Source organism: Lynx canadensis, chromosome X (genome assembly GCF_007474595.2).
Source record: "Lynx canadensis isolate LIC74 chromosome X, mLynCan4.pri.v2, whole genome shotgun sequence".
Lineage (NCBI taxonomy): Eukaryota > Metazoa > Chordata > Mammalia > Carnivora > Felidae > Lynx > Lynx canadensis.
The window spans coordinates 95,198,438-95,223,201 of NC_044321.2; the positions used below are offsets into that span (position 1 = coordinate 95,198,438).

Below are 24,764 nucleotides of genomic sequence, written 5' to 3' on the forward strand. Positions count from 1 at the left end.
TAAGGTCCGACTTCGGCTCAGGTCACGATCTCGCAGTCCGTGAGTTCGAGCCCCGCATCGGGCTCTGGGCTGACAGCTCGGAGCCTGGAGCCTGTTTCAGATTCTGTGTCTCCCTCTCTCTGACCCTCCCCTGTTCATGCTCTGTCTCTCTCTGTCTCAAAAATAAATAAACGTTGAAAAAAAAAATTAAAAAAAAAAAACGAAGAAAGGCCAGCGCTCTGGGGAGGTAACGTTTCGGCTGAGCTTTGAACAAGACGAAGGAACCAGCTCCTCAAACGTCTGAGGAAAGAACTTTCCAGGCCGAGGGAGCAGCGGCGAGAGCACGTGGTTCTCAAAAGGAACGGCACTGGCTACTAGGGGGGCGTTTTGAAAATTGGGGGGGGGGGGCGCCTCACCGATTGCGGTGCTCTACTGGCAATCAATGGGCAAAGGCCAGGCCTCTGTGATGCAGGGGAATGTCCTGCCTCCTTCATGACTTCCATAGATCCTACCAGACACTCGTGTTAATAATAATCATCCGAGTTGAGAGCTTAACTCTGCTCAACTCAAAGACGAACCGGCTTTTGCACGGTTTCCTGTGCATGAAATTTCCCAGGAACGCAACTAACAGGTAAGTGGAAGGTAGGTCGTATTTTGTTGCATTCGGACCTTCACCAAGAGCTGGTCAACATTTTGAAACCGACCCCTCCTGAGGGTAAAGCCAATGTCACAGAAAACACTGTACCGAACGGGAATGCTTCAGAGGAAATTGATGGCGGATGAGAGCATTTTTTTTAATTGGTAGAGATTTTTTGTCGTTGTTGTTAAATTGGCAAAAAGAGCGGGGGAGGGAAACAGTACTGTGAGGAAGGAAAAATTACCTCTGCCCTCCAGGATCCTTCTAGTTGGAGTAAGAAGCAAATGGACCGGAGACAAATTAACAGGAGAAAATCAAATTTAATTTCAGGGACATAGGGAATCCACACACGCGTAAGATTCCAAAGACAGCCAGGCAGTGCGAAGTCACCCTGAACTAAGGAGGAGGAAGGAGTCTGAGACTACAAAGGGAAGGAATGCTCACAGGAAGAATGAAAAAGAGCGAACGTGGTAAATAAATGTTGACTGGGTCATCCAGAAACAATGGGACACAGGGAAGATTTTGATCAACCGGACTTTGCTGAATTCCTCGCTCTCCACCATACCTACTTCACATTATAATGTAGGTAAGTATGGCAATGGCTCCCTTCCCGGAGCACGTCCCCAATCTCATTTCTTTGAGGCAGTTTTGGGGGCAAGGTCAAAATTTCTCCCTGCGTCTTCTGGGCCTGGATTGTTTTCAGCTCGGCATGATCTGCGTGACCAAAGTGGCACATCTTGGGGGCAGTCGGCCTTGGCCCCTACAACACAAAAGGGCACAGTCAAAACTCAATCTCCCTTGCACCTCTGTTCCCAAGTTTCACGTTTCCCTTCCTTGAGGGAACCTGTTGAATAGCTTTTTGGATGTCTCTCCAGAGGAATTATCTCGCTTTTGTTTAAAAGAAAGGCTGGCATGGGGCGCCTGGGTGGCTCAGGTCATGATCTCCCAGTTCATGAGTTTGAACCCCGTGTCCGGCTCTGTGCTGGCGGTGAGGAGCCGGCTTGGGATTCTCGCTCTCTCCTCTCTCTCTGCCCCTCCCCTGCTCGTGCTCTGTCTCTCGATAATAAATAAACACTTAAAAACGAGAAAAAAAGAAAAAAGAAAAGAAAAAAATTCAACGGAGTAAATGTAAAGATCAAATTGCCAGCACTCCATCTAGCAGATAGTAAGGAGCTCCACTGAGCTGCAGCCGAGGGTTTCAAAGGTGGGGGTGGGTGGGCCGGTATTCTTAGCAAAGAATGCATTGTTTTAGGCAAGGTCACCCCCCTAAGGGGAATGGGAGGGTCCAGCAGAAAAGTCCCAGGTTGGTTAAGGACCACATTTCTGGGAGAAGCTGGGAAGCTGCAATTAGCCTGGGTACTAAGTTTTGGTGGGGTTTAACGTAAGTGACTCCATTTTTAACAGAAGGAGGGAACAAAGGGAGGGGGAAACCCACATAAAGGAGTATCTGAGCGTGAAAAAAAAAAAAATGCAAGGAAAGGTGCACAGATGCCTGCCAAGCTCTTACCCCTGAGCGCCTCGAAGCATGTGCAGGGGGCGCCTAACTCTCTTTAATACACTTCTGTACTGTTTGTCCCAGCTTCTGACAGGCATGTACTACTTCTGTAATTTGCAAAATTCCACAAGGCTAAAGAACAGAAGACAAATTAAGAGAGCAGGCATCAACTAACTTTGGTATAATCAGAGCAAGATAGGGGTGCCTGGGTGGCTCGGTCGGTTGAGCGTCCGACTTCGGCTCAGGTCATGATCTCGTGGTTGGTGAGTTCGCGTCCCACGTCAGGCTCTGTGCTGATAGCTCAGAGCCTGAAGCCTGCTTCGGATTCCGTGGGTCCCTTTCTCTCTGCCCGTCCCCCGCTCATATTCTCTCTCTCTCTCTCTCTCTCTCAAATAAATAAACATTAAAAAAATTTTTTTTAAATCATAGCAAGGTACACTATAATCTGAGAAACATCAGCAAGTCAACTAAAGTAATTTATTGTTTTAAAAAAAAGCCCAAACTGGAGTCACTTGCCCCCCACCGAGGACAGCAAGCCGAGATTTAGTTTCCACCTCTCCCAGGAATGTGACTTTCTAACAGTCAACCTGAAATGTTTCCCTCAGCACTGGTCATGTAACCTGCATGATAAACACCGGCACTGCCCACCCCTCCAAAGCAGATGTCCTGGCCTACAGCAATCCTTTCTTTTCTTTTGCTAATAACAACCCCAAGGAGGCTCCAGGCTCTAAACTGTCAGCACAGAGCCCTATGCGGGGCTCGAACTCACGAAGAACCGTAAGATCATGACCTGGGCCCAAGTCAGAGGCTTAACCGACTGAGCCCCTCACGTGCCCCGATTTTTATTTTAAAGTAATCTCTACACCCAACGTGGGGCTCGAACTTGCAACCACGAGATCAGGAGTCGCACGCTCCGCCGACTGAGTCCCGCCTCCTCTTTAAAAAGTAACCATACCTTTTTAACAGAGAATTCTAGTTTCACATCACGTTCCTTTTCCAAAGTTGGGGATCCTTAACCTGCTAGTGCTTCTTCACAGACGTTTCAACGAGGGTGCAACAGAAGCAGTAACGTTAGCTTGAGTCTACAAGGCACAGTGCACATCCAAGACACCATCAGAAACTGATTTATGGTTAAGATCGACGCACACCAGGTTGTCAATCCTAGCGAATGAATGGGCCGTGGCAGAGTAAAAAGAACACACCTCATTGTGTTAGCACCCTATCGCGAAAAGACAGAAGGACAGGCAATACATATTCCTGCTTGTCATGTTACCGTTTAGCGCACCTGCAGTAAAAAGAAACATATACTTTTTTACTTTCTGGGTTAAAATAAATCGTCGGCTGGTGATTTCTCCCAGCTCCCAGCTATGAAAAGTGAAACACTTGTTCCTGCCTCTGGCTCACTGGAGCATCTTATTCGTGCTGGGGACAAAAAGAACAGCAGCGCTGGAGACAAGAGCATGTATGTACCCTGTCGTCAGGATGGGTGCACGTGTGACGCTCACGCAAGCTGCCTTAAAACAAAATGAAGGGGCGCCTGGGTGGCGCAGTCGGTTAAGCGTCCGACTTCAGCCGGGTCACGATCTCGCGGTCCGGGAGTTCGAGCCCCGCGTAGGGCTCTGGGCTGATGGCTCGGAGCCTGGAGCCTGCTTCCGATTCTGTGTCTCCCTCTCTCTCTGCCCCTCCCCCGTTCATGCTCTGTCTCTCTCTGTCCCAAAAATAAATAAACGTTGAAAAAAAAAATTTAAAAAAAAAAAACAAAATGAAAAACAGGAGCGCCTGGGTGGCTCAGTCGGTTAAGCGTCCGACTTCGGCTCGGGTCGTGATCTCACGGCTCGTCGGTTCGAGCCCCGCGTCGGGCTCTGTGCTGACAGCTCGGAGCCTGGAGCCTGCTGCCGGCCCTCTCTCTCTGCCCCTCCCCAGCTTGGGCTCTCTCTCGCTTTCAAAAGTAAATAAAACATTAAACAAAATGAAAACCAGAGGCACCTGGGTGGCTCAGTCAGTTAGGCGACTAACTCCACGTCAGCTCAGGTCTGGATCTCAGGATTGTGCGTTTAAGTCCCACAGTGGGTTCACATGCTGGGCACTGGGCGTGAGGCCTACTTAAAATATTATATATATTTAGATGCCTTTTAGGAAAGGTTTCTTTATTGTCCTGTGTGTCAGTAACTCGTAGAAAATAACTGTATGAAGGGCGCCTGGGAGGCTCAGTCAGTTAAGCATCTGATTTGGGCTCAGGGTGTGACCTCACAGTTTGTGGGTTCGAGCCCTGCATCGGGCTCTGTGCTGACAGCTCAGGGCCTGGAGCCTGCTTCGGATTCTGTGTGTGTGTGTGTGTGTGTGTCTCTCTCTCTCTCTCTCTGCTCCTCTCCTACTCATGCTCTTTCTCTCTCTCAAAAATAAAAAAGAGGGGTCCCTGGGTAGCTCAGTCAGTTAAGCATGCGACTTTAGCTCAGGTCATGATCTCACAGTTCATGGATTCAAGCCCCGCGTTGGGCTCTGTGCTGACAGCTCGGAGCCTGCTTCGGATTGTGTCTCCCCTCTCTCTCTCAAAAATAAACACTAAAAAAAGTTTTTTAAGAAGTAAAAAGAAGAAAAAAAGAACTGAATGAGCCTAAAAGCAACTGTGTACCTGGGATGTTTTACCCTAAGAGACTGCTGACCGCCCCTTTCCTTTTCACTGTTATTATCAATGTGGCTTTTTAAAAAGAGAGACAGGGAGAAATTGGGAATTCTTTTTAACTTAAGAAAATTCTTCTTAAAAACAAAAAAAGAAAATTCTTCTTGGGTTCTGGCCAAATCACTCTTACCCTCCATTCCTTGCCCTCTGAAGCTTACAAAACCACTGAAAATGTCCCTATTTGAGGTACACCCTGCAGTCATAGCGGACGTGTAGTGTAGCTACTAGGTGGCAGAAGACTGACCTAGATTTGAATCCCGCCTGCCTCCAGCAGCTGTGACCTAGAGCAGGTCAACCTCCCCGTCTCGGTTTCCCCTTCTGCAAAGTAAGACCTAATCGTAGCACACACAGTGCCTTCAGGGGCCATGGACAGGCGGTCCCAAGATGGACCACTTCGGCAGGCCAACTCTTTGGAGCTGAGGCAATCGAGACCCCGTGAGCTCAAAAGAAACGTTTGCCCCTCCCTTAACGACACAAAAGAATTTAAATTGAGGGTCTTTTCCTGAATAAAGGGCTATTACCAGAGATAAATTTTATCTGAGTGACGCATCTGTCTGGCAGGACAAACATCTAATTACCAAACATCTGCTCTTACTGCCCGGTGAGCTGCATTCCTTTCCTTTCAAGTCCCAGACCCTACCCCCTTCTGAGTTCAGGATGACATATATCCCTTGTTTTGCCTGTCTTTGGAATTTCCACGTGTGTGTGGTTCCCTGTGTGTACAAAATTAAATTTGATCTTCTATTAATCTGTCTTATGTCAATTTGATTCTTTTAAGTATACTTATTTCTTTCTGACAGAGAGTGAGAGAGAGAGACAGAGAGCAAGCACGAGCAGGGAAGGGGCAGAGAATCCCAAGCAGGCTGTACAAAGTCAGCCCGAGCTGCACTGGGGGGCGGGGGGGGGGGGGCAAGGAGCTCGAACTCAGGAACCGTGAGATCATGACCGGGGCTGAAATCCAGAGTTCGGTGCTAAACGGACTGAGCCACCCAGGCGCCCCTCGTGTCAATTTGATTCTTTATCTAGAAGGACCCTGAAGGGGACAGGAAATTCTTGCTGCCCGGAGGTGCTTACCTGTGTCATTGTTCATTTAATCTTTACAACAACTCCTGGAGGAAGTAACTACAGATGAGCAACTGAGGCACAGAGAGGTTGGACTTTCCCCAGGTCACGCGGCTGGTAAACTGCGGAGCCGAGACGCTAAGGCAGGTTCCAGAGTCCAAACTCTAGCCGCCACCACGTACAGCCTCTCCAAAGGAGGGCAGTACACGAGGACGTACCTGTTCAAGGATGATTTGAGGATTAAATGAGATCATGTGCGGGAGGGAACCCGATGTTTGACAAGGGCGACGGGTGGCAGCTGTGTGTAATCGGTTTCTTTTCCCCTTCTGCGTTGCGAAACTGGCCCGCCTTCTTCTTGGAGCAGAAAAGCAGAGGTCGGAAGGAGAGCCCCGGCCCGGGGAGGAAGCGGCCGAGGTGGAATGTGGAAAGGGGAGGGGGGGCGGGGGAGGAGAGGTAAACACGAGAGACGAGGCGGTGGGGGGAGCGCTGAAGACTTAGGAACGAAGAAGTGGGGGCGGCGGGGCCCTGGGGACTCTCAACGGCAAACAGAACCGGGCCCTCCGCAGCGCGCGCGGTGCAGGGGCGAGGCCTCAGCCCGGGGCGGCCTCCCCGCCCAGTCCCGGCCCCGAGGCCGGCGCGGACGAGGACCCGGCTTCCCGTCCCGGCCGCGGCCCGCCCCGTTGCCGGGCGGGGCCCGATCCGCCCGCCGAGCCGGGAGCCGCAGCCCCGCGCCACGCGGTCCCCACGGGCCGGGCCCGGCGGCCGGGGCGCGATGGCGACGTGGCGGCGGGACGGCCGGCTGACGGGCGGCCAGCGGCTGCTGTGCGCCGGCGTGGCGGGGGCGCTCAGCCTGAGCCTCACCGCGCCGCTCGAGCTCGCCACCGTGCTGGCCCAGGTCGGCGCCCGGCGGGGCCGGGCCCGGGGGCCGTGGGCCGAGGGGCTCCGGGTGTGGCGCGCCGAGGGGCCCCGGGCCCTGTGGAAGGGGAACGCGGTGGCGTGCCTGCGCCTCTTCCCCTGCAGCGCCGTGCAGCTCGCCGCCTACCGCAAGTAAGCCGGGGTAGGGTAGGGGCGGGGCGGGCCCGGGAGCCGGAGCCGGGAGGCCGCCGCGGCCCGACGCCGCCCTGCTGCCCGGGCCCGCGCTCGGGGCGGGGGGGCGGCGCGCTCGGGGAGCGGGGGGAGGGGGTGCAGCCTCCTTCCGGATCGCGTGCGAGCCCCTCGGGGCACTTAGGCCGGGACGCGGGCCCCCGGGGCGCACTCTGGGGCTCCCTGCCCCGCCAGGCGCCGTTTTGTGGGGGCGCGGCCCCGGCCCGGAGAGGCTCACCGGTGTCGGACGGGCGAGGACGTGGAATGGGGCAAAAGCATCTGCAGAGAGGTGGCTCCAAACCATTCCCACCGTCCACCGACTTGGAAAGTTCCGTGCACCGACTTGCAAAGTTCGCCTTGGGCTGCCTCAGGAGAGACAGACCCCGCGGAAGGGGTGTCAGCGCGGTGGCGCAGTTGTGAGCAAAGCCCGCCGAAGAAAGTGCAAAAGGCCACAGATTTCTGCCCGCCCCCCCCCCTCCCGAAGCAAACAGGCCCCTCAACTTAATGTCTCGCCGCACCCTCTGCCCACCGGCCTCCTCCTTTGGGCTTTTTTTCACCTTCTCCAACAAGAGCTGCTTTTTTTTTTTTTTTTTTTTTTTTTAATGTTTGTTTTTGAAACAGAGAGAGGGCGACTCGGGGAGGGATAGAGAGAGCCGGAGGAGACCTAGAATGTGAAGCACGCTCCAGGCTCTGAGCTTGTCAGCACAGAGCTGGAGGCGGGGCTCGAACTCCCGAACTGATCGTGACCTGAGCTGAAGTCGGAGGCTTAACCCACTGAGCCACGCAGGCGCCCTCAACAGCTGCTTCTTAAGGACACTTATCGAAACATGTAAATACCAGATGAGTCTTCAAAGCTTCCTCAGAGCTCAGAGATATCTGCATTTTAAGTGAAAACAAGCTTAAAAGAATGAAATGGTACTGATGGAATTTCAGGAAGAGGGGATGTTTCTGTACTTGGGTTGGGATGGTCCCTGTGTTCCTCATTCCGTGGCGCACAGTGCCAACTCCGAAGACTGGCCTTGGCTCTGAATTAGACAAACAGCTCACAGTCTTGACCACACAGTTGAAGCCTTGGAGGTGAACAGCCAGGATTTTTGCCTTTTTTCTGGGAGGCCCGGCTTACCTGGCAGCTGACAAGCCAGATGGAATCATTCTTCTCATTGAGTCTCTAGCGTGCATGACCTAAGCTTGGGAGAAGTTACCTTCTCTTCCCCTGGGGAGGAAAGGTAGTGAGATCCTGGGGCATTTCTCTCAAGGCTCTCTTGCGACATCTGGCCTGATGTCTGTAAACAGTTCTCTGAGGGTTTTTTTTTTTTTTTTTGTAAGTTTTATTTATCCTGAGAGAGAGCGTGCAAGGGGGGGAGAGAATCCCAAGCAGGCTCCCTACTGTCAGTGCAAAGCCCGACACAGGACTCGAACTCAGGAAGCTGGAGATCATGACCTGAACGGAAGTCAGACACTCAACTGACTGAGCCACCCAGGCGCCCCAGTTATCCGAGTTTTAATGACTCCAGTCCTCCCTACTTCCCTCCATTCTCCACAAAGTGGTATGGAAATCTTACTTTGGAATGTGTACCAAGGAGAAGGGGGTGGAACTTTGAAGGCTGGTTTAAGAATTGTCAGCCTTTTCCTCTGTGGGAGGTTCTTCTAGCTGGACTAAGAAATTGACGTGAAACAGATTAAGGGGAGAAAGCCAAACTTAATTTCCTATGTATGTTCGGGACTACACACACACACACACACACACACACACACACACACACACACACAGATTGCAAAGACTGGCAAAATGAGGTAGAGATGTCACTCCGAACTAAGGAGAAGGAGGTGTAGGGGTCTGGGACTAAGAGTAAAATGTTTGGTGAACAAGTGTTTGCTGGGCCACTCAGAAACAAGGGGACTTAGGAATTTTTTTTTTTATTATTTTTAAAGTTTTTTATGCATTTATTTATTTTTGAGCGACAGAGCATGAGTGGGGGGAGGCAGAGAGAGAACAGAACCTGAAGCAGGCTCCTGAAGATGGCGAAGTCTGCCCTTGGCCTTGGCACCACCTAGTATGTATAGACATCATTGGATTTTTTTTTAACAGCACCATTGAGATATTGACCTATAAAAAGTGTATATGTTTAAGGTGTACGACTTGATGTTTTGATGGACGTTGTGAAATGATCGCAATCAAGCTAACCAATATATCCATCACCTCTACATCGTGTGTGTGCGTGTACACGCACACATTGGGTTTCTACAATTCCTGCCTCCTGCCCTGTAAGGTCCATAAGGTGGGAAGCATTATGCCCATTTTACAGATGCAGAATTGGGCTCAGACTGGCCGCACCACTCCTCAGTGATCGAGCAGAGAGCCCCGTCACCTGACCTTCTGCCTCCAGATCTATTACTCTATTACATCATGCTGCCTTTCTGTCTGCATTCATCTGACATTAATTTAGCCAGGCTTCATTAAGTACCCTCTGTGTGCATAACGCTGGGGCCACGCAAAGATGAACGGGGCGCGGTCCCTGTGCACCAGAGCTTACAGAGTGATAGAAGAGTAAGACTAGTGTGTCCGTAGCGTGTGGCTGAAATGCTATAGAAATTCACGCTTCTGGGGCGCCTGGCTGGCGCAGTCGGTAGAGCGTGCAACTCTTGATCTCGGAGTTGTGAGTTCCAGCCCCACGTGGGGTGTAGGGATTACTTAAAAATAAAATCTTAAAAAAAAAAAGAAGAAAAAGAAATTCACACTTCTGATGAGGAGAAGATGTGAAGACTTCACAGAGGAAGAAAGCCATCTGAGTTTGGCCTTGGGAGAACGAGGAGGAATCTGCTGGCAAAGACCGGGAGAAGGAGGTTGCAGGTAATGTCAAGAGCAAAGGCACAGAGGCGGGGAGGCATGTAGCATGGCTGGGACACAAGGTGGGTCTGCAGCAGTAATGGGAAGTACAGCCAGAAAAACAGGTTAGAATGAGACCTCAGAGTGCCAGGTTAAGAAGTCTGGTTCCGCACGCACGGCCAAGGTTAGGCGTGGGAGATTTTTGAGGAGGTGGGGGGTGGGTGTGATGATGAAAGCAACTCCACGGGAATTACTGTCATCTGGTGGCAGGACCAGTTAGGGACCTGTTGCACTAGTTCGTGTAGCAGCTGAGGGCACCTGAGACAGGCTGGTGACTGGGAGAGGAAGAAAGAGATAGTTACCCCGGCTAAGTTTGCTAATAATTTTTCCTGCGCGATTATTTTCTTTCTGGAAACTAAAAGGAAGTGTTTCAGTGAGTGGCTAGGCATAGAAGGCCAAGTGGTTGATTAATCATGGTGCCATCCTTCCTACATAAAGATGATACCTTTGGCCCAGCATCCTACTGACTCATCTCTACTCTTTCCTGGCCATGAGTTTGTGAAAACAGTTGGCGGAGGTTAATGGTATAGCCTATGATCGTGGGTTTGAACAAAGCGTAAGCATCCAGAATGTTCAGGAAATGGAGTGGTTAATTGACTTGCCCCCAGAGAGAATTAATGGCAGAGTTGGAGCTTGAACCCGGGTCTTCTGGCTCCTTAGTCCAGGGCTCTGCCCACCGTCATCTGTCTGCTCACTTGGATTTCTGATCAAAAGTCCACTCCATAGTCTTCTAGGAGCTAGGTCCTTGCAATAAATAGCACGTAACACAGTAGATGGCTTTCAAATACATCAAATAGTAGATGCTCGTCCAACTTTACTCCACGACTCCTCGTCTAGCTGTATAAACATTGGCCTGGGTCCCTGCAACACTGAAATAGTTCATAACCAACACCACCTCTTTATTGTATAACCACGTCATGAGCTTGGGTCTGGCTGCTAAGCTACGTTAGGTTGAAGCTCTACCTACATATGTCCAGGGTGTGTGAAATATCATCGCGGCTGAAAGGCAAGGGTCACTGCTGTTCACCAGCTTACCCAGTCTCCCTGGGAAAAGCTTCTGTGCTTGCGTGGGAAGCGAGCTGGGGGAGGAGAGCAGAAAGGGGGCCACTGCCGCCCCAGGCAATCAGACAAGAGCTTAAGCGGATGTCATCGATGGCCTATCAGGGTTGCCTGCCTTGACTCTGCAATTCTAAAGGGGAAGGATTGGTGGTCATTGCCTGTTCAGATGGTAAGAGCCTGAGAAGAAAGGACTCCTTCCTCTGGTTCCTTTTAATTTTGGAGATTTGAGAGGAAGACCCTCCTTTGTAAACCAGACTGATCAAAGACAAGGTTCCTATTCCTAGTCCGTCAAGGTATTCAGTGAACCAAGGGCCTGTTTCCCCTCCTGTTGCCCCGTGGGTCACTGCTTTGGCAGGACTGTTGAGCTCTGTTAGGACCTATGCTGGGCGCTAGCACCGTGTCTGGCACGTTGTAGATGTTCAATAAATGGGGAATGAATGAATTCAGGCCCCGGAAGTGGCCAAGTGAGATAAGGAAAACGGTGAGGCGATGAGAATGAATGGTGTTTCTTTTGGCATTTCAAACTCCCACCTTTGTCTAGATCCGTTCCAGCTTGCCGTGGGCCGCCCTTCCGGTCGAGCATTTCCATTTCCTCTGTCCCCCCTGCCCCTCCTCAGGGTCCCCTCCAACCTGACTAGCCTGGGGAGAAAAAAAAAAAGGAGGAACAAGGAAGTGTCCACGCCATGAAACAAGTCAATGGTCCCTTGGCGAATGCCTGCTGTAGTTACTGCGACTTTCAAAAGCAGCTGGTTGGGGCGCCTGGGTGGCTCCGTGGGTTGAGCGCCCGACTTCGGCTCAGGTCATGATCTCACAGTTCATGACTTTGAGCCCCGCGTCGGGCTCTGTGCTGACAGCTCAGAGCCTGGAGCCTGCTTCGGATTCTGCGTCTCCGTCTCTCTCTGCCCCTTCCCCGCTCGTGCTCTGTCTCTCAAAAATGAATAAACATTAAAAAAAAATTTATACAAAAGCAGCTGGTTAACTCACGAGTGTTTCTTTTCTTTTTTAAGTTTTCCATTAGTGCGGTTAAGGCAGGTTGACAAAATGAAGTTAAGACTTTCCTACAGTTTGAAGGAGATGCTTTTAACCAATGAGTGTTTACCTGGGCGCCAAGGAAACCTTCCTGGAACCTCTTCAGTGACTTCAGGACATGCCTCTTTGCGGGAGATTTAAAAGCCAAAGTACTGAGGATGCTCTCGTTGTTAAAAAGATAACAATAATTTTATTTTAGCCTAGCCCCGTTCACTTTCCCTTCAGTCAAACCCTTGATATTTCTCTCCCTCTCCCCTACCCCATTCTCTGGCAGAGAATATTGTTTTTCCTGGTCTCCAAGCGCTTTTTGATTTTGTCCTCACCAGCAAGGAGTAAAATTCCTTTGCTTCCTGGCCAGGGAATGGGTACTGTGTGAAAGTCCCTTTATAACCATTTCTGCCAAGGTAGGCCCTCATGACTAGGGGATGCACTGCTTCCAAAAAGGGGCACCTGGGTGGCTCGGGCGGTTGAGCGTCTCTGCCTCTTGGTTGCAGCTCGGGTCGTGATCTCGCGGTTCGTGGGTTCAAGCCCCGCGTCGGGCTCTGTGCTGACAGCGCTTGGGATTCTCTCTCTCTCCCTCCTGCTGTCTTCCTCTCTCTCAAAATAAATAAATAAGCTTTAAAAAGTTAAATAATAAACAAGCAAATAAAGGGGGGGAGAGAGAGAGACTGTAACACAGTGGCTTTCTGGTTGGCATTTGGAAAAGTCCACCCAAAGCCATTTTGGACTCCATTATAAAACTGTAGAGAAACACAAACCCCGTGTGCCCGCCGCGCGGAAGTAACAGTACGAGCGACAGTATGAAAGTATAAAAGATACTTCAAGTATCTTCTTTGTTTTAATACAAGAAAATACAATATTACTGAGAAAGCTGGAGTCCTGTTCATTCTCATTCCCAGCCCCTTCCCCCCCTCCACCTTCCCGGAGGTCTATTTTACACATTTTTAGATGTATCTACGCCTCTCAATGAATGATACAAGGTATGATTTTCATGGGTGTGTTTTTCAGTGTAAATAGTTTCTTAATTGTCATACACTGGAAGTCAGCCTGAGACTTGCTTTCTGCGCTCAACTTTATGCTTTCAGGATTATCCACGTGAATACATAGTTGCAAAGTCATTTTAACTACAGTATCCATTGTGTGAGCGTGCTACAATTTATCTCCCTATGAATGGACTTGTAGGTTGTCTGACTTGTCACAGCAACAGTGTCGTATGTGTCCTCACATGTACACGTGCAGGAGTTTCCCCAGGGGATGTGCCTAGAAATGGAATTTCTGGGGCGAAAGGCTTTCTTTCAGTTGTGCTAGATACTACAAAGGGGCCGTACCAAATTTACATTCCTTTTTTAAAAATGTTTATTTATTTTCCAAGAGAGAAGAGGGAGAGGGGCACCAGGAGGGACAAAGAGAATCCCAAGCAGGCTCTGCACTGTCAGCACAGAGCCTGATGTGGGGCTCGATCCCATGAACCGTGAGATCATGACCTGAGCCGAAGTGGGATGCTCAACCGACTGAGCCACCCAGGCGCCCCCCCCCCCCAATTTACATTTCTACCAGCAGTGGGTGAACATTCCTGTTTCCCCAGGTCCTCACCATCACTTCATATTCTCAGACTATTTCATCTTTGCCAATCTGCGAGGGGAGAAATGGTACCTTGTTTTTACTTGTCGTTTCCCAGACAATGAGTGGGGTAACACATCTTCTCTTATAATTGTTCAACCAATACATTTTTAAAACTCAACTACAGGGGGTGCAGGGGTGGCGCCTGGCTGGCTCAGTCGGTAGAGCGTGTGACTCCTGATCTCGGCATTGGAAGTTCAAGCCCCACATTGGGCACAGAGCTTAGTTAAAAAAAAAAAAATCAACCACTGGGGATGCCCCAAGTTATCATTTCAAGGGATTCGTTTAAGTTTCAACAGAACCAAAGGGGCACATTCCAGTATTCACCAAATACTCGTATTCATTTGCATCCCACTGGCAAGCCGGGGTTGACAGGCAGATAACAGGGGAGAAATGCTTAAAATGAAGTGGGAAGAGGGGCACCTGGGGGGAGGCTCAGTCAGTTGAGCATCTGACTCTTGATTTCAGCTCAGGTCATGATCTCGCAGTTGGTGAGTTCGAGCCCCTCATCGGGGCTTGGTGCTGACAGCACAGAGCCTGCTTGGGATTCTCTGTGCCTCTCCCTCCCTCCCCACTCCCCGCCCCTGTCCCAACTCGGGCTCTCTCTTGCCAAATAAAGAAAGAAACTTTCAAAAAATAAAATGGTTTTTAAAAAACTGAAGTGAGAAGAACTTAGGGTAGACATCAAGAAGAAGTTTGGACGGCTCCTCGCAGCTAACTAGAATTCTACAGATATAGTAGAAGCAAACGTGCTATTCATTCACCCTAATACATTAGTATAGTACTTTTCACTTTGGAAAACCTTTCCAAATGCTGGGAGACAATGCAAGAAATTGTAGAGAGCACTCTAGCACAATCCATAGCCGACACTCTTGGGCTTTTCCCCCTTTTGTCTCCTAGGTTTGTCATGCTGTTCACGGATGACCTGGGCCATATTTCCCAGTGGAGATCTATCATGGCGGGGAGTCTCGCAGGCATGGTTTCCACTGTTGTGACCTACCCTACAGACCTCATCAAAACCCGGCTGACTGTGCAGAACCTGCTGGAACCATCTTACCGAGGGATCTTCCATGCTTTTTCTACCGTCTATCAACAAGAAGGGTTCCTAGCCCTTTACCGAGGGGTTTCCCTTACTGTTCTAGGTAAGATGGAACTTTTCACCTTGTCCAAGAAAAGGCTGCGTTCTGTGATATGTATGAACGTACCGTATACCGTTGCTCGTAACCAGTTAAATGCAGCTTTTTGAGGTCGTGGTCACATGGATCCAATCCATATAGAGCCAGTTAGCTTGGTTCTATTCCATAGCCATACTCCCCACTTGCAACTTTGGCCTGTCACACCCCAGGGCGGGAAGGAGGAGACAGTGGAGGTGGCTCAGCCCAAACTGATAGGAAGGCAACCCCACGCACCCCATCTGACTGCGGGGAGGCGTCTCAGCCTGCACCCATGGGCACGCACGACCAGGGCAACAACTGGAGCTTCTGTGGTCTTGGGAACCTTTGCCAGGGCTACAGACGCACGAGTCGCCCGTGTCCCCCAGTTGCCAGACGCAGCCGACTTTCACCCATTATCTGACCTTTGTTGCAGCGCTCGAGGAGACTGGCCACCCCTTCTTCCGGAAACTTGCCTTCTAGGACCCTACCGGCTTCTGGGTGTCTTCCCCATCTTTCTGGCTCACCTGACACTCTCCCCGGGGCTCCTTCCTTACCTTTCTTTCCACCCTCCATCCCCTCCCTGGGTGGCCTCAGCTAGGCCAGTGGCTTAAACAGGCATCATGATACTCTAATGACCCCCCAACGTCACCTCTGTAATAACAGAGACTAACGGTTCCCCTGCTGCTTCCTGTGGCTCAAGCGGGAAGAAATTTACAATCGAAGAAATTTACAATCGCCTCAGCTCCGCTCCTCTCACCGCTGTGGCTTCAGTCAGCGCATACCGTCGACTCGACCCCTCCACTCTCAGTCTGTCGCCCCCTCCTTCCCTGCACCCACTGCGCTCATCCTCCCTTCCCTGCAGACATGAGCAAGACGCTCCCACCTGGTCCCAGGCCCGGGTCTCTCCTGCCTACACTGAAATTAGCCCTTTCACCACCCCCATGCCGCTGTCCTCCTTTAGAGCCTTCACTGATGGGCGCCTGGGTGGCTCAGTCGTTAAGCACCTGACTTCGGCTCAGGTCACCATCTCACAGTTCGTGGGTTCGAGTAGCACATCGGGTGAGCTCGAACCCCACTTCAGGTGAGCCCTGCTTCTCTGTCTGTCTCTCTCTCTCTGCCCCTCGCTCACTTGCGCCCCACCACCTCTCAAATAAACAGATAAAGCCTTCACTGACTTCTGAGCTACAGGGGAAAGCCCAAATTCCTTATGGCACACCATCAGATCCTTTACACACGTGGCCCCCACGGCCCATCCCACCTCCTCTCCTGCCCCGCCTCCACCTGCACTCACTCTCCAACCATACAGAAAAACCTGCAGTTTCCTGGAAACCCCACTCCCTCTGTACCTGCTGTTCCCTCTGCCCGGACTGCCTGTCCTCTCTCCCGATGTCTGGCGAACTCCTACTCAATCCTCAAGACCCAGTGGAAAAGTTCTCTCTTCTGTGAAATTCTTCCTGATCCCCCTAGGCAAAATTACGAGGATCGTCATGTGCCTAAAGAACTTTGTATAGCCCACCCCCCCCCGCCCCACCCAATTATGGCACATATCCGCTGCCTGTCCCCTCCACTAGAGGGTGAGTATCTCTAGGAATTAGCCTGCTCTTTGTGTTTACTCCTCTTTGTATTCCCAGCAGCTGACACAGGGCCCAGCATATGACATAAAGTCCACAAATATTTTCTGAATGAAGGTAAATGCGGGGTTGGTGCTTCATGTTTAATGTGTTTATTAAATAAATATTATTGCATTTTCCTAAAGGCAAGCAACCCCACTGATGCTATCCCCTCTTTTAAATCTCATTTGAGGGGCGCCTGGGTGGCGCAGTCGGTTAAGCGTCCGACTTCAGCCAGGTCACGATCTCATGGTCCGTGAGTTCGAGCCCCGCGTCGGGCTCTGGGCTGATGGCTCGGAGCCTGGAGCCTGTTTCCGGTTCTGTGTCTCCCTCTCTCTCTGCCCCTCCCCCGTTCATGCTCTGTCTCTCTCTGTCCCAAAAATAAATAAACGTTGAAAAAATAAATAAATAAATAAATCTCATTTGAAGGAAATGTAGTACCTCTGTAAACTTAAGATAGCTCCCAAAGTTTCTGGAAGACCAGTCCCTCCTAACCGCTTCCAAAACCTGATTAAGTGCCACTCACTGACTTTTTCTTTATGGGAGTGATTTTCTTCCCCCAAGATTTTATTTTTAAACATTTCTAACACCCAACCATCCAGATGCTACAATTAACTTTTTTGCTTTATCATCTATCTGTCCATCCCTCTGGCCATTCACCATCCATCTTCCATAATTTTTGATGATTTCCATGTAATTTCCAAACATCGAGGCGCTTCACCCCTCAACCCGTTCAACATTGTGTAATCATTATCTAGAGTTCAATATTCGTTTGTGGTTCCTCGTAACGTAAAATTTACGTAAAGGGCGCAAACCTTTAGTGAACCATCCCATGCGTTTTGACAAATAACACAGCCCCTATCAAAATGTAGCACATTATCACCACCCAAGAAAAGTTCCTTCCTATTGCTCTGGTGGGAGGGATTTTATTTATTTTAAAAAATTTTTTTAATGTTCATTTTTGAGAGAGAGAGAGAGAGTGCAAGTGGGGCAGAGAGAAAGGGAGACCCAGAATCCGAAGCAGGCTCCAGGCTCTGAGCTGTCAGCACCGAACCCGACATGGGGCTGGAACGCACGAACCTTGAGATCCTCCTCCGTCATCTGAGCTGAAAGTCGGACACTTAACCAACAGAGCCAGCCAGGCGCCCCTGGTGGGAGGGATTTTAACAAGCCCAGGGCCGTCCTGTTTACTTCACCGGGCTTCCCCACAGGCATTTCTGTTGTCACGCCAGTGTTGCCAGAGACAGAAGCAGCCTCTTCCTGGCCTCGTTTTGCAGGTGCTCTCCCGTTCTCTGCCGGCTCCCTTCTCGTTTACATGAACCTGGAGAGAATCTGGAATGGACCCCGAGATCGGTTCTCTCTCCGCCAGAACTTTGCCAATGTCTGCCTGGCCGCTGCAGTAACCCAGACCCTCTCCTTTCCTTTCGACACAGTGAGGAGAAACATGCAGGTGAGGGGTTATGTTGGGGGCGCGTCGCGTACGAAGGGGCGCCTTGACGTGGGCTGCAAAGAACACTGACCCTGAGTGATGCCGGGTCTCCAGGGCGCTCGTGACCATTCATGAAAATCCTGTGCAACCCCACGCACCCTCCTCCCGGCATTTCTGCTACTAACCTCAGGGCTAGTGGCCCGAGCCAGGTCACCTCCCTGTTCCCATACTCTGCTTTTGCAGGTCCTTGTCAAAGCCTCCAGATGAGGCCCACTTTTCTTTCCTCTCTTCCTCAAAGCTGCCTCAATGAGGGAGACTGGAAAGAACCGAAATCAGTTTAGTTTAGTTTAAGTTTATTTATACTAATGCACACGGATTATAGAAAATTTGGGAGGGGCGCCTGGGTGGTTCAGTTGGTTAAGCATCCAACTTTGGCTCAGGTCACGATCTCATGGTTTGGGATTCTCTCGCACTCGTTCTCTGCCCCTCCTCTCTCTCTCTCTCTCTCTCTCTCTCTCAGAATAAATAAATAAACTTAAAAAAAAGAAAATTTGGGAAATACAGAAAAGTATAAAAAAGAAAACAATAATTACCTATAAACCCAGCACCTATGCACTATGATTAATAGTTTTCCTGCATGTTTGTGTGTGTGTGTGCATGTATATATGTGTGTGTGTGCGTAAATGTATATGATACATGTATATGGAAAGTTGGGTTTTTTTACAAACTTGTGTCCCTACCACATATAAAATTTAATATCCTACTTTGTTCACTTATTATATAATGGGTATTGCCCCAGGCCATCAGCTATTGAAAATGCCTTTTTAAATTTTCACATAATATTCCATTATATGGGAGCGCCTGGGTGGCTCCGTCGGTTGAGCGTCGGACTTCGGCTCAGGTCATGATCTCACGGTTCATGGGTTCGAGCCCCGCATCGGGCTCTGTGCTGACAGCTCGGAGCCTGGAGCCCGCTTTGGATTCTGTGTTTTCCTCTCTCTGCCCGCCCCCCCACTTGTGCTCTCGCTCTCTCTCTCTCTCTCTCTCAAAAGTAAATAAAATGTAAAAATATTCCATCATGTGGATGTGCCATAGATTTTTTTTTTCTACGTTTTTATTTATTTTTGGGACAGAGAGAGACAGAGCATGAACGGGGGAGGGGCAGAGAGAGAGGGAGACACAGAATCGGAAGCAGGCTCCAGGCTCCGAGCCGTCAGCCCAGAGCCCGACGCGGGGCTCGAACTCACGGACCGCGAGATCGTGACCTGGCTGAAGTCGGACGCTTAACCGACTGCGCCACCCAGGCGCCCCAGTTTTTTTTTTTTTAATGATGACTTATTCTTGCAAAGTTCTTGAGGCTAGAATTTTAATATCGGGTTGATGCCAGGGCCAGGCCCCATTTGAAGGCTTTGGGGTGGATCCTTCCTTGTCTCTTCCAGCCTCTGGTCGCTTATTCCTTGGCCTGTGGCTGCATGATTCAATCTCTGCCTCCATTGTGCCATAAAGAACAATTTCTTGGTTTTTAAATATTTAGGCTATTTCGAATTTTTCCGGGTGATAACGTTACAGTGAAAACCTTTGTATTTTTTTCACATCCGTGATGACACCCTTCAGCTCTATTCCTACAAATCGACTTACAGGTCTCACGATAAAAATAATTGTAAGGCTCTTTTGCTTTTTTAAGTTTGTTAGTTTGTTTATTGTGGGGGGGGGGGAAGACGGGGAGGGAGCATCCTAAGCGGGCTCCACACGGCCAGAGGAGCCTTATGTGGGGCTTGAACTGATGAACTATGAGATCATGACCTGAGCTGAAACCAAGAGTCAGATGTTTAACCAACTGAGCCACCCAGGTGCCCCCCCTTTTAAGTTTGTTTGTTTATTTCTTTCTTTTATTTTTAAAATTATTTTTATTTTTTTATACCATAAATCGGGGTAAGATGCACTAGAAGTAGGTATTCGGGGGTAAACCTGATTATCTTTTTCCCTGGTATGGAAACCTTCTTGATAACAGATGCACAGAGCTTCAACAAGAAGCTTTCAAATATACACAAAGTCATGATGGTTATTGGAAAAAAAAAAAAAAAATCCCAAAGAGGTAATTGCATGGGTTTCATAAAGTATGATCAGCATCCAGTTATGAATAACATCATAAATATCACCCAAAGATATAGGAAGTGAATTCTTAGGGTTGCGGTCAAAGTTTTATTTTACAGGCATTAATAAACATAATAATACCCGGTCCACCCTACTTAAAAAAAAATTCACTCCCAACATGCATTGCTTCCTGTGGCCATTAGATGTCGCTGCAGTAAACGGGACGTTTCTGAGCACTCAGGATCTTAGCCTTGCAGGTAGGGATCTCTGTCCAGTTAACAACCTCCTAATCCCTGCTTGAAATCCACCTTCAGTTTGGAGTGTAGGGAGCCTAGAAACAACAGGCTAACTCGAAACTCTGTTGTGGTGGGTTTTTTCCTGCAAGGCACACGATCCACATTCTCCAAGACAAAGCTTCGCTAGCAGTCCCCCCCCCCCCCGCGGGAGCCTGCCAGTTTTGCCAGTGGAATTTATAACGAGGGGACTTTGCCTGGGAGCCAGGCTGCCCTGAACTGAGGACACTTAATGGCAATGTTTGCATTCCGCTGGCTTTCCTCCTCGAGCTGCCTGTCCGGAAGCGAATCCACGTCAGGTGTCTGTTAGATAACCAGCTGGGCGGGGAATTTTCTCAACTCCCACACTGACTGGCCACTTTATCTGAATGTCTCGTTCTCCTAATATGCTTTTGTCCAGATACACACACACACACACACACACACACACACAATCTGCGCATCTAATGCCATATCAGGTTGGAACGCTCTCGAACATTAATGAGAATGATCAGAAGTCTCGTTTAACCAGCTGAACCCTTCCTTCACCATGCTTCCACTCATTTTTATTCCTTTCTCTTTTTCTCGCCCTGGCTCCTGGCTGGCATGCTAGGGAACGGGGAGGTAAATAAATTATGAATGTGCATGTTTTGATGCAGTGGTTTCCGGTGGGAAGCGGGGGGTGGGTCAGCCCTGTGCACAAATGGCAGGAGATGTCCCCCACCCGGTGTGCCGCCTGAAATCGCCTTGGCCGCTCTTCAGTGCATCATGGCTCAAGCTCTTACAGGCACAGCCTGTCCTTTTCATCTTCATTCTCCCTCACGTGGCCCAGAACGTGGGCCTGAAATGTGTATTTCAAAGCAGCACTGAGTGTACTGAGAGAATAAGTGGCACAGGGAAGATATTGACGGAGACTAATCCGTCTAATTAATCTGTGGGCCCTTAATAAAGGCCGGGGACGGAGTCCTAAGCAAAAGGTTCTCTGGACAGGTGCATGTGGAAGAGAGAGGGAGACCGGCTGCCCTGACACTCGAGGGAGCAGCTGAGAACATGGGAGCCTTGGAACCTGGCGGGCCCTCTGAGAGGGTCAGGTGGGAGGCACCGGGCACCAGCTTGGTGTCGCCCCCCCCCCCCGCCCCACACCCAGCCCAGAATCTCTGACACCCTCCCCCGCGACCCATGTTAGGGGTCTCCATTTCATCAAATATAAAACCGAGTGCCTGCCTGTTGCTCTGTACCCCAGGGGACTTTGACCCCATCAAGGCTCACAAGGCAAGCAGGATTGGGCCAGGTCAGCATTTGAACTGAAAGTACATAAACTGAAGGACAAAGGTGGTATCCGAGTGGCACAGCTGACCGAGCAGAATACACAGGGTCCCTGAGCGAAGAGAGGCCCCGGGCTGTTCAAACAGAGACGCTGAACCCACCCGAGATGCTTAGCACCTCAGGCTGCCTTTACCAAACGGGGCGCGCTGTCACTTGGTCCGTCCCCTCCCGGCACAGCCCTGTCCTCCTGGGTCTCACACCCGACTCCACGGGTTCAGCCCCCACCCACGCTCCTCGCTGCCCGCTGCGCGTGGTTATCACCTGTATACACTGTCGCCTCTAATGTAATCTGTATCAGACCGACCTCTCCTTCCCCTGCAACTTTGTGCCCAGGGCTTTCCATTTCAGTCCCACCACCCCCCACCCCCAGTCACCCAGACTGGAATTCCAGAAGTTGATGCTCACGCTTCCTCTTCCCCTCCCCCAGGCAACCTTGAGTCCAGTTGGTTCTTCATGCCTAATGCTCCCACCCTGGTCTTTTTGTCGCGGTCCCTGCCCTAACCTAGGACCTTGTCAGCTCCTGCCCAGGCTATGGCAGTAAATCCTCTAACTGGGCTCCAGGATTAAATCAAAAAATGGGAGCGCTCCTGGGTGGCTCGGTCGGTTGGGCGGCTGACTTTGGCTCAGGTCATGATCTCGTAGCTCATGAGTTCGAGCCCCGCGTCGGGCTCTGTGCTGACGGCCTGGAGCCTGCTTCAGATTCTGTATCTCCTCCCTCTGCCCCTCCCCTGCTCACGCTCTCTCTCTCTCTCTCTCTCTCAAAAATAAACATTAAAAAAAATGTTTAATCTAAAAATGATCATAAGCACCGAACACTAACGTAGCAGGCACTGTGCCAAAAGTACTTCATGCTCATTATCTCATTTCATCCTTAACAACGACCCTACGAGGTGGGTACTGTTCATATGAAGCCCATTTGACAGATGAGAAAACAGAGGCACTGAAAGGTCCCAGGGCACCTGGGTGGCTCAGTTGGTTAAGCGTCCAACTTTGGCTGCGGTCATCATCTCACGGTTCAGTTCATGAGTTCAAGCTCCGCATTGGGCTCTCTGCTGTCCACACAGAGCCTGCTTCAGATCCTCTGTCCCCTTCTCTCTCTGCCCCTCCCCTGCGTGTTCTCTCTCTCTCTCTCTCAAAATAAATAAACTTTTGAAAGAAAGAAAGGTCCTGCAGCCTGCCCAAGTAACTGAGCTGTGATTGAAGACCAGGTAGCCTGGAGTGGCTCAGTCGTGAAGCACCTGACTTTCGCTCAGGTCATGATCTCACGGTTCACTCCCCGCTTTGGGTAAAAAAAAAAAAAAAAAACAAAACCACAAGCCCTACTTCCCTCTCCCTCTCTCTCCCTCTCTCTCTCTCTCTCTCTCTCTCTGCCCCTGGCTCACTTGCACACCCCCCCACCCCTCAAAAAAAGACCAGGCAGAGGTAGCTTGTCTCCAGGGTCAGTACTCCTTTCAGTCCCTCCAGCCCAGCCCAGCCCCTGGCTCCCGCCAGCCCCATTTCCTTAAGATCTGCCCGTGTTCTGTCCTGCTTTATTGCCCGTAGAGAACACAAGCTGAAGTTGAGCCCCTTGGCCTGGCCTGCTGCCCGTACCCACTTTGCCACCGCATTGCACAGAGGTCCTATATTCGGAGTTGCAAAATCAAATGCCAGCAGCAACTTGGAAGTAACATGGAGAAAAAAAAAAAAAAAACCGACGCAGGGAAACCCAGATAACAGACACCCACTAAAGACTTTCTGAGCCATCACAGTCTTTTTGGCTTGCGAAGCATTTTGGAGAGCTAACTGGTTCTGTGCTCACAAAACGTGATTAGCATCTCAATACGGGTCGCGGGAGGGAATAAAGGAAGCCAGTGGAGGCCAAGGCCAGTTCCCCTCTCCAAGGGTTGGATGCCATTTTGAAACGTGGGCCCAGTTTTTCAGGGGAGGCTACACTCACAGATTTTTATGTCAAAATCTCCCAGTGTTCCAATGTTGGCAAATAAAAACTGTTGAATCTTGCGTGGGCTAAATAAGCCCTGCCTTTTTATAACCTCTGCTCTATTCAAGCCTCCAGTTCCGTCAGAATGATCTTAGTCCCTGCCCCCGGGGCCCCCTAGAGAATGAATAAATGTATTTCACATTCCTGTCACCTCTGCCCAGACCATCTACCTGCCTCTTGAAGGCTCAACTGAGGTGTTTCACCTCACAATGAGGGTGTTCCAGACCACCACGAGGAGGGGATTGTGGGGCAGGAGAGGCAGAGTTCACTAACAATGTGCTTTACCAACAATTGCAGATTGGAAAGCACTGGAAGCCAAGGTTGCTTGGGTGGCTCAGTCAGTTAAGCGTCCGACTTCGGCCCAGGTCATGATCTCACGGTTCGTGAGTTCAAGCCCCACGTCGGGTTCTGTGCTGACCGCCCAGAGCCTGGGGCCTGCTTCAGATTCTGTGTCTCTCTCTCTCTCTCTCTCTCTCTCTCTCTCTCTCTCTCTCTCTCCCACCCCTGCTCACGCTCTTTCTCTCGCCCTCTCTCAAGAATAAACATTAAAAAAAAAAAAAACCAATTGCAGATACTATGTTTTCATTTTCACCCCCACCGCACCCCTGAGGGCATACTTATTTGTTTCAAGAGCTTAGTGGGTAACACTCCCCCCTCCCCGTTTTTTTAATGTTTATTTTTGAGCGAGAGTGCGATCAAGCAAGGGAGGGTCAGAGAGAGGGAGAGGGAGACAGAGAATTCCAAACGGGCTCTGTGCTGACAGCAGAGAGCCTGATACCAGGCTCAAACCCACGAACCATGAGGTCATGACCTGAGCCCAAGTCGGACGCTCAACCCACTGAGCCACCCAGGCGTCCCCCCCACCAAGTGATCTCTTTTAAATGACGCCGTTAGTCTGTATGTGCCCCCTGAGCCAGCCAGTTGAATTTCCTTAGCGTTTCTCTACATGCCCCACCCTCTCCCACGTCTGTGTCTCTGCCTCCCCCCTATCAAGGCCACCTCCTCAAGCCTTCTGTCACCTCACAGCGGGAGTCTCCCCCTTCGGAATGCCCCATAGCTCAACTCTCCTTATGGCTCTCTCCTGGCTCGAAGTCACCTGCTTCCTTGTGTTATAACCTTCCGTGTCACGAGCCCCTCCATCCCCTCGAGACTGCAAGCTCTTTGCCTTCGGGAAGTAGGGCTCACACATTTGTGTGTCCCCACCGCATGTGGCCTCATGTGGCAGGCACTCGATACTTGCTGAAAAATGAATGAAGTTCAGGGCCGGCTTATGAGATCTCACTGCCCGTGAGCACAGAATTGAGCCTTAGCTGCCATGGGGTGAGCTCCAAGTCCTGTGCCCGTCCCTCGCCAGCTGTTCCCATCTGAAG

The 24,764-nt window shown here is 50.5% G+C and overlaps 1 protein-coding gene and 1 long non-coding RNA gene across 9 annotated transcripts in view; one reads left to right on the top strand and one right to left on the bottom strand.

Annotated features, from left to right (window-relative positions):
* Nucleotides 1–916: 916 nt before the first annotated feature.
* On the bottom strand, nucleotides 917–7,362 carry LOC115507029. 8 transcript variants are annotated; one of them, XR_003966539.1, is made up of 6 exons: nucleotides 7,175–7,362; nucleotides 5,866–6,071; nucleotides 4,098–4,213; nucleotides 3,067–3,396; nucleotides 2,124–2,243; nucleotides 917–1,376 (listed from the first exon to the last, which is right to left on the bottom strand). It is a non-coding gene; the product is annotated as an uncharacterized LOC115507029 (long non-coding RNA). The 8 variants fall into 8 exon arrangements; XR_003966537.2 differs by lacking the exon at nucleotides 7,175–7,362 and adding an exon at nucleotides 6,715–6,793; XR_003966538.1 differs by lacking the exon at nucleotides 7,175–7,362 and having other exon boundaries at nucleotides 3,067–3,193; nucleotides 3,314–3,396; nucleotides 5,866–6,528.
* The window catches only part of SLC25A43 (solute carrier family 25 member 43), a 33,379-nt gene continuing 15,240 nt past the window's right edge, over nucleotides 6,626–24,764 (top strand). Inside the window, exons 1-3 of the mRNA XM_030305096.1 lie at nucleotides 6,626–6,900; nucleotides 14,432–14,673; nucleotides 17,573–17,745. Coding sequence (XP_030160956.1) covers nucleotides 6,626–6,900; nucleotides 14,432–14,673; nucleotides 17,573–17,745 — 690 coding nt within the window. The remainder of the gene's footprint in view (nucleotides 6,901–14,431; nucleotides 14,674–17,572; nucleotides 17,746–24,764) is intronic.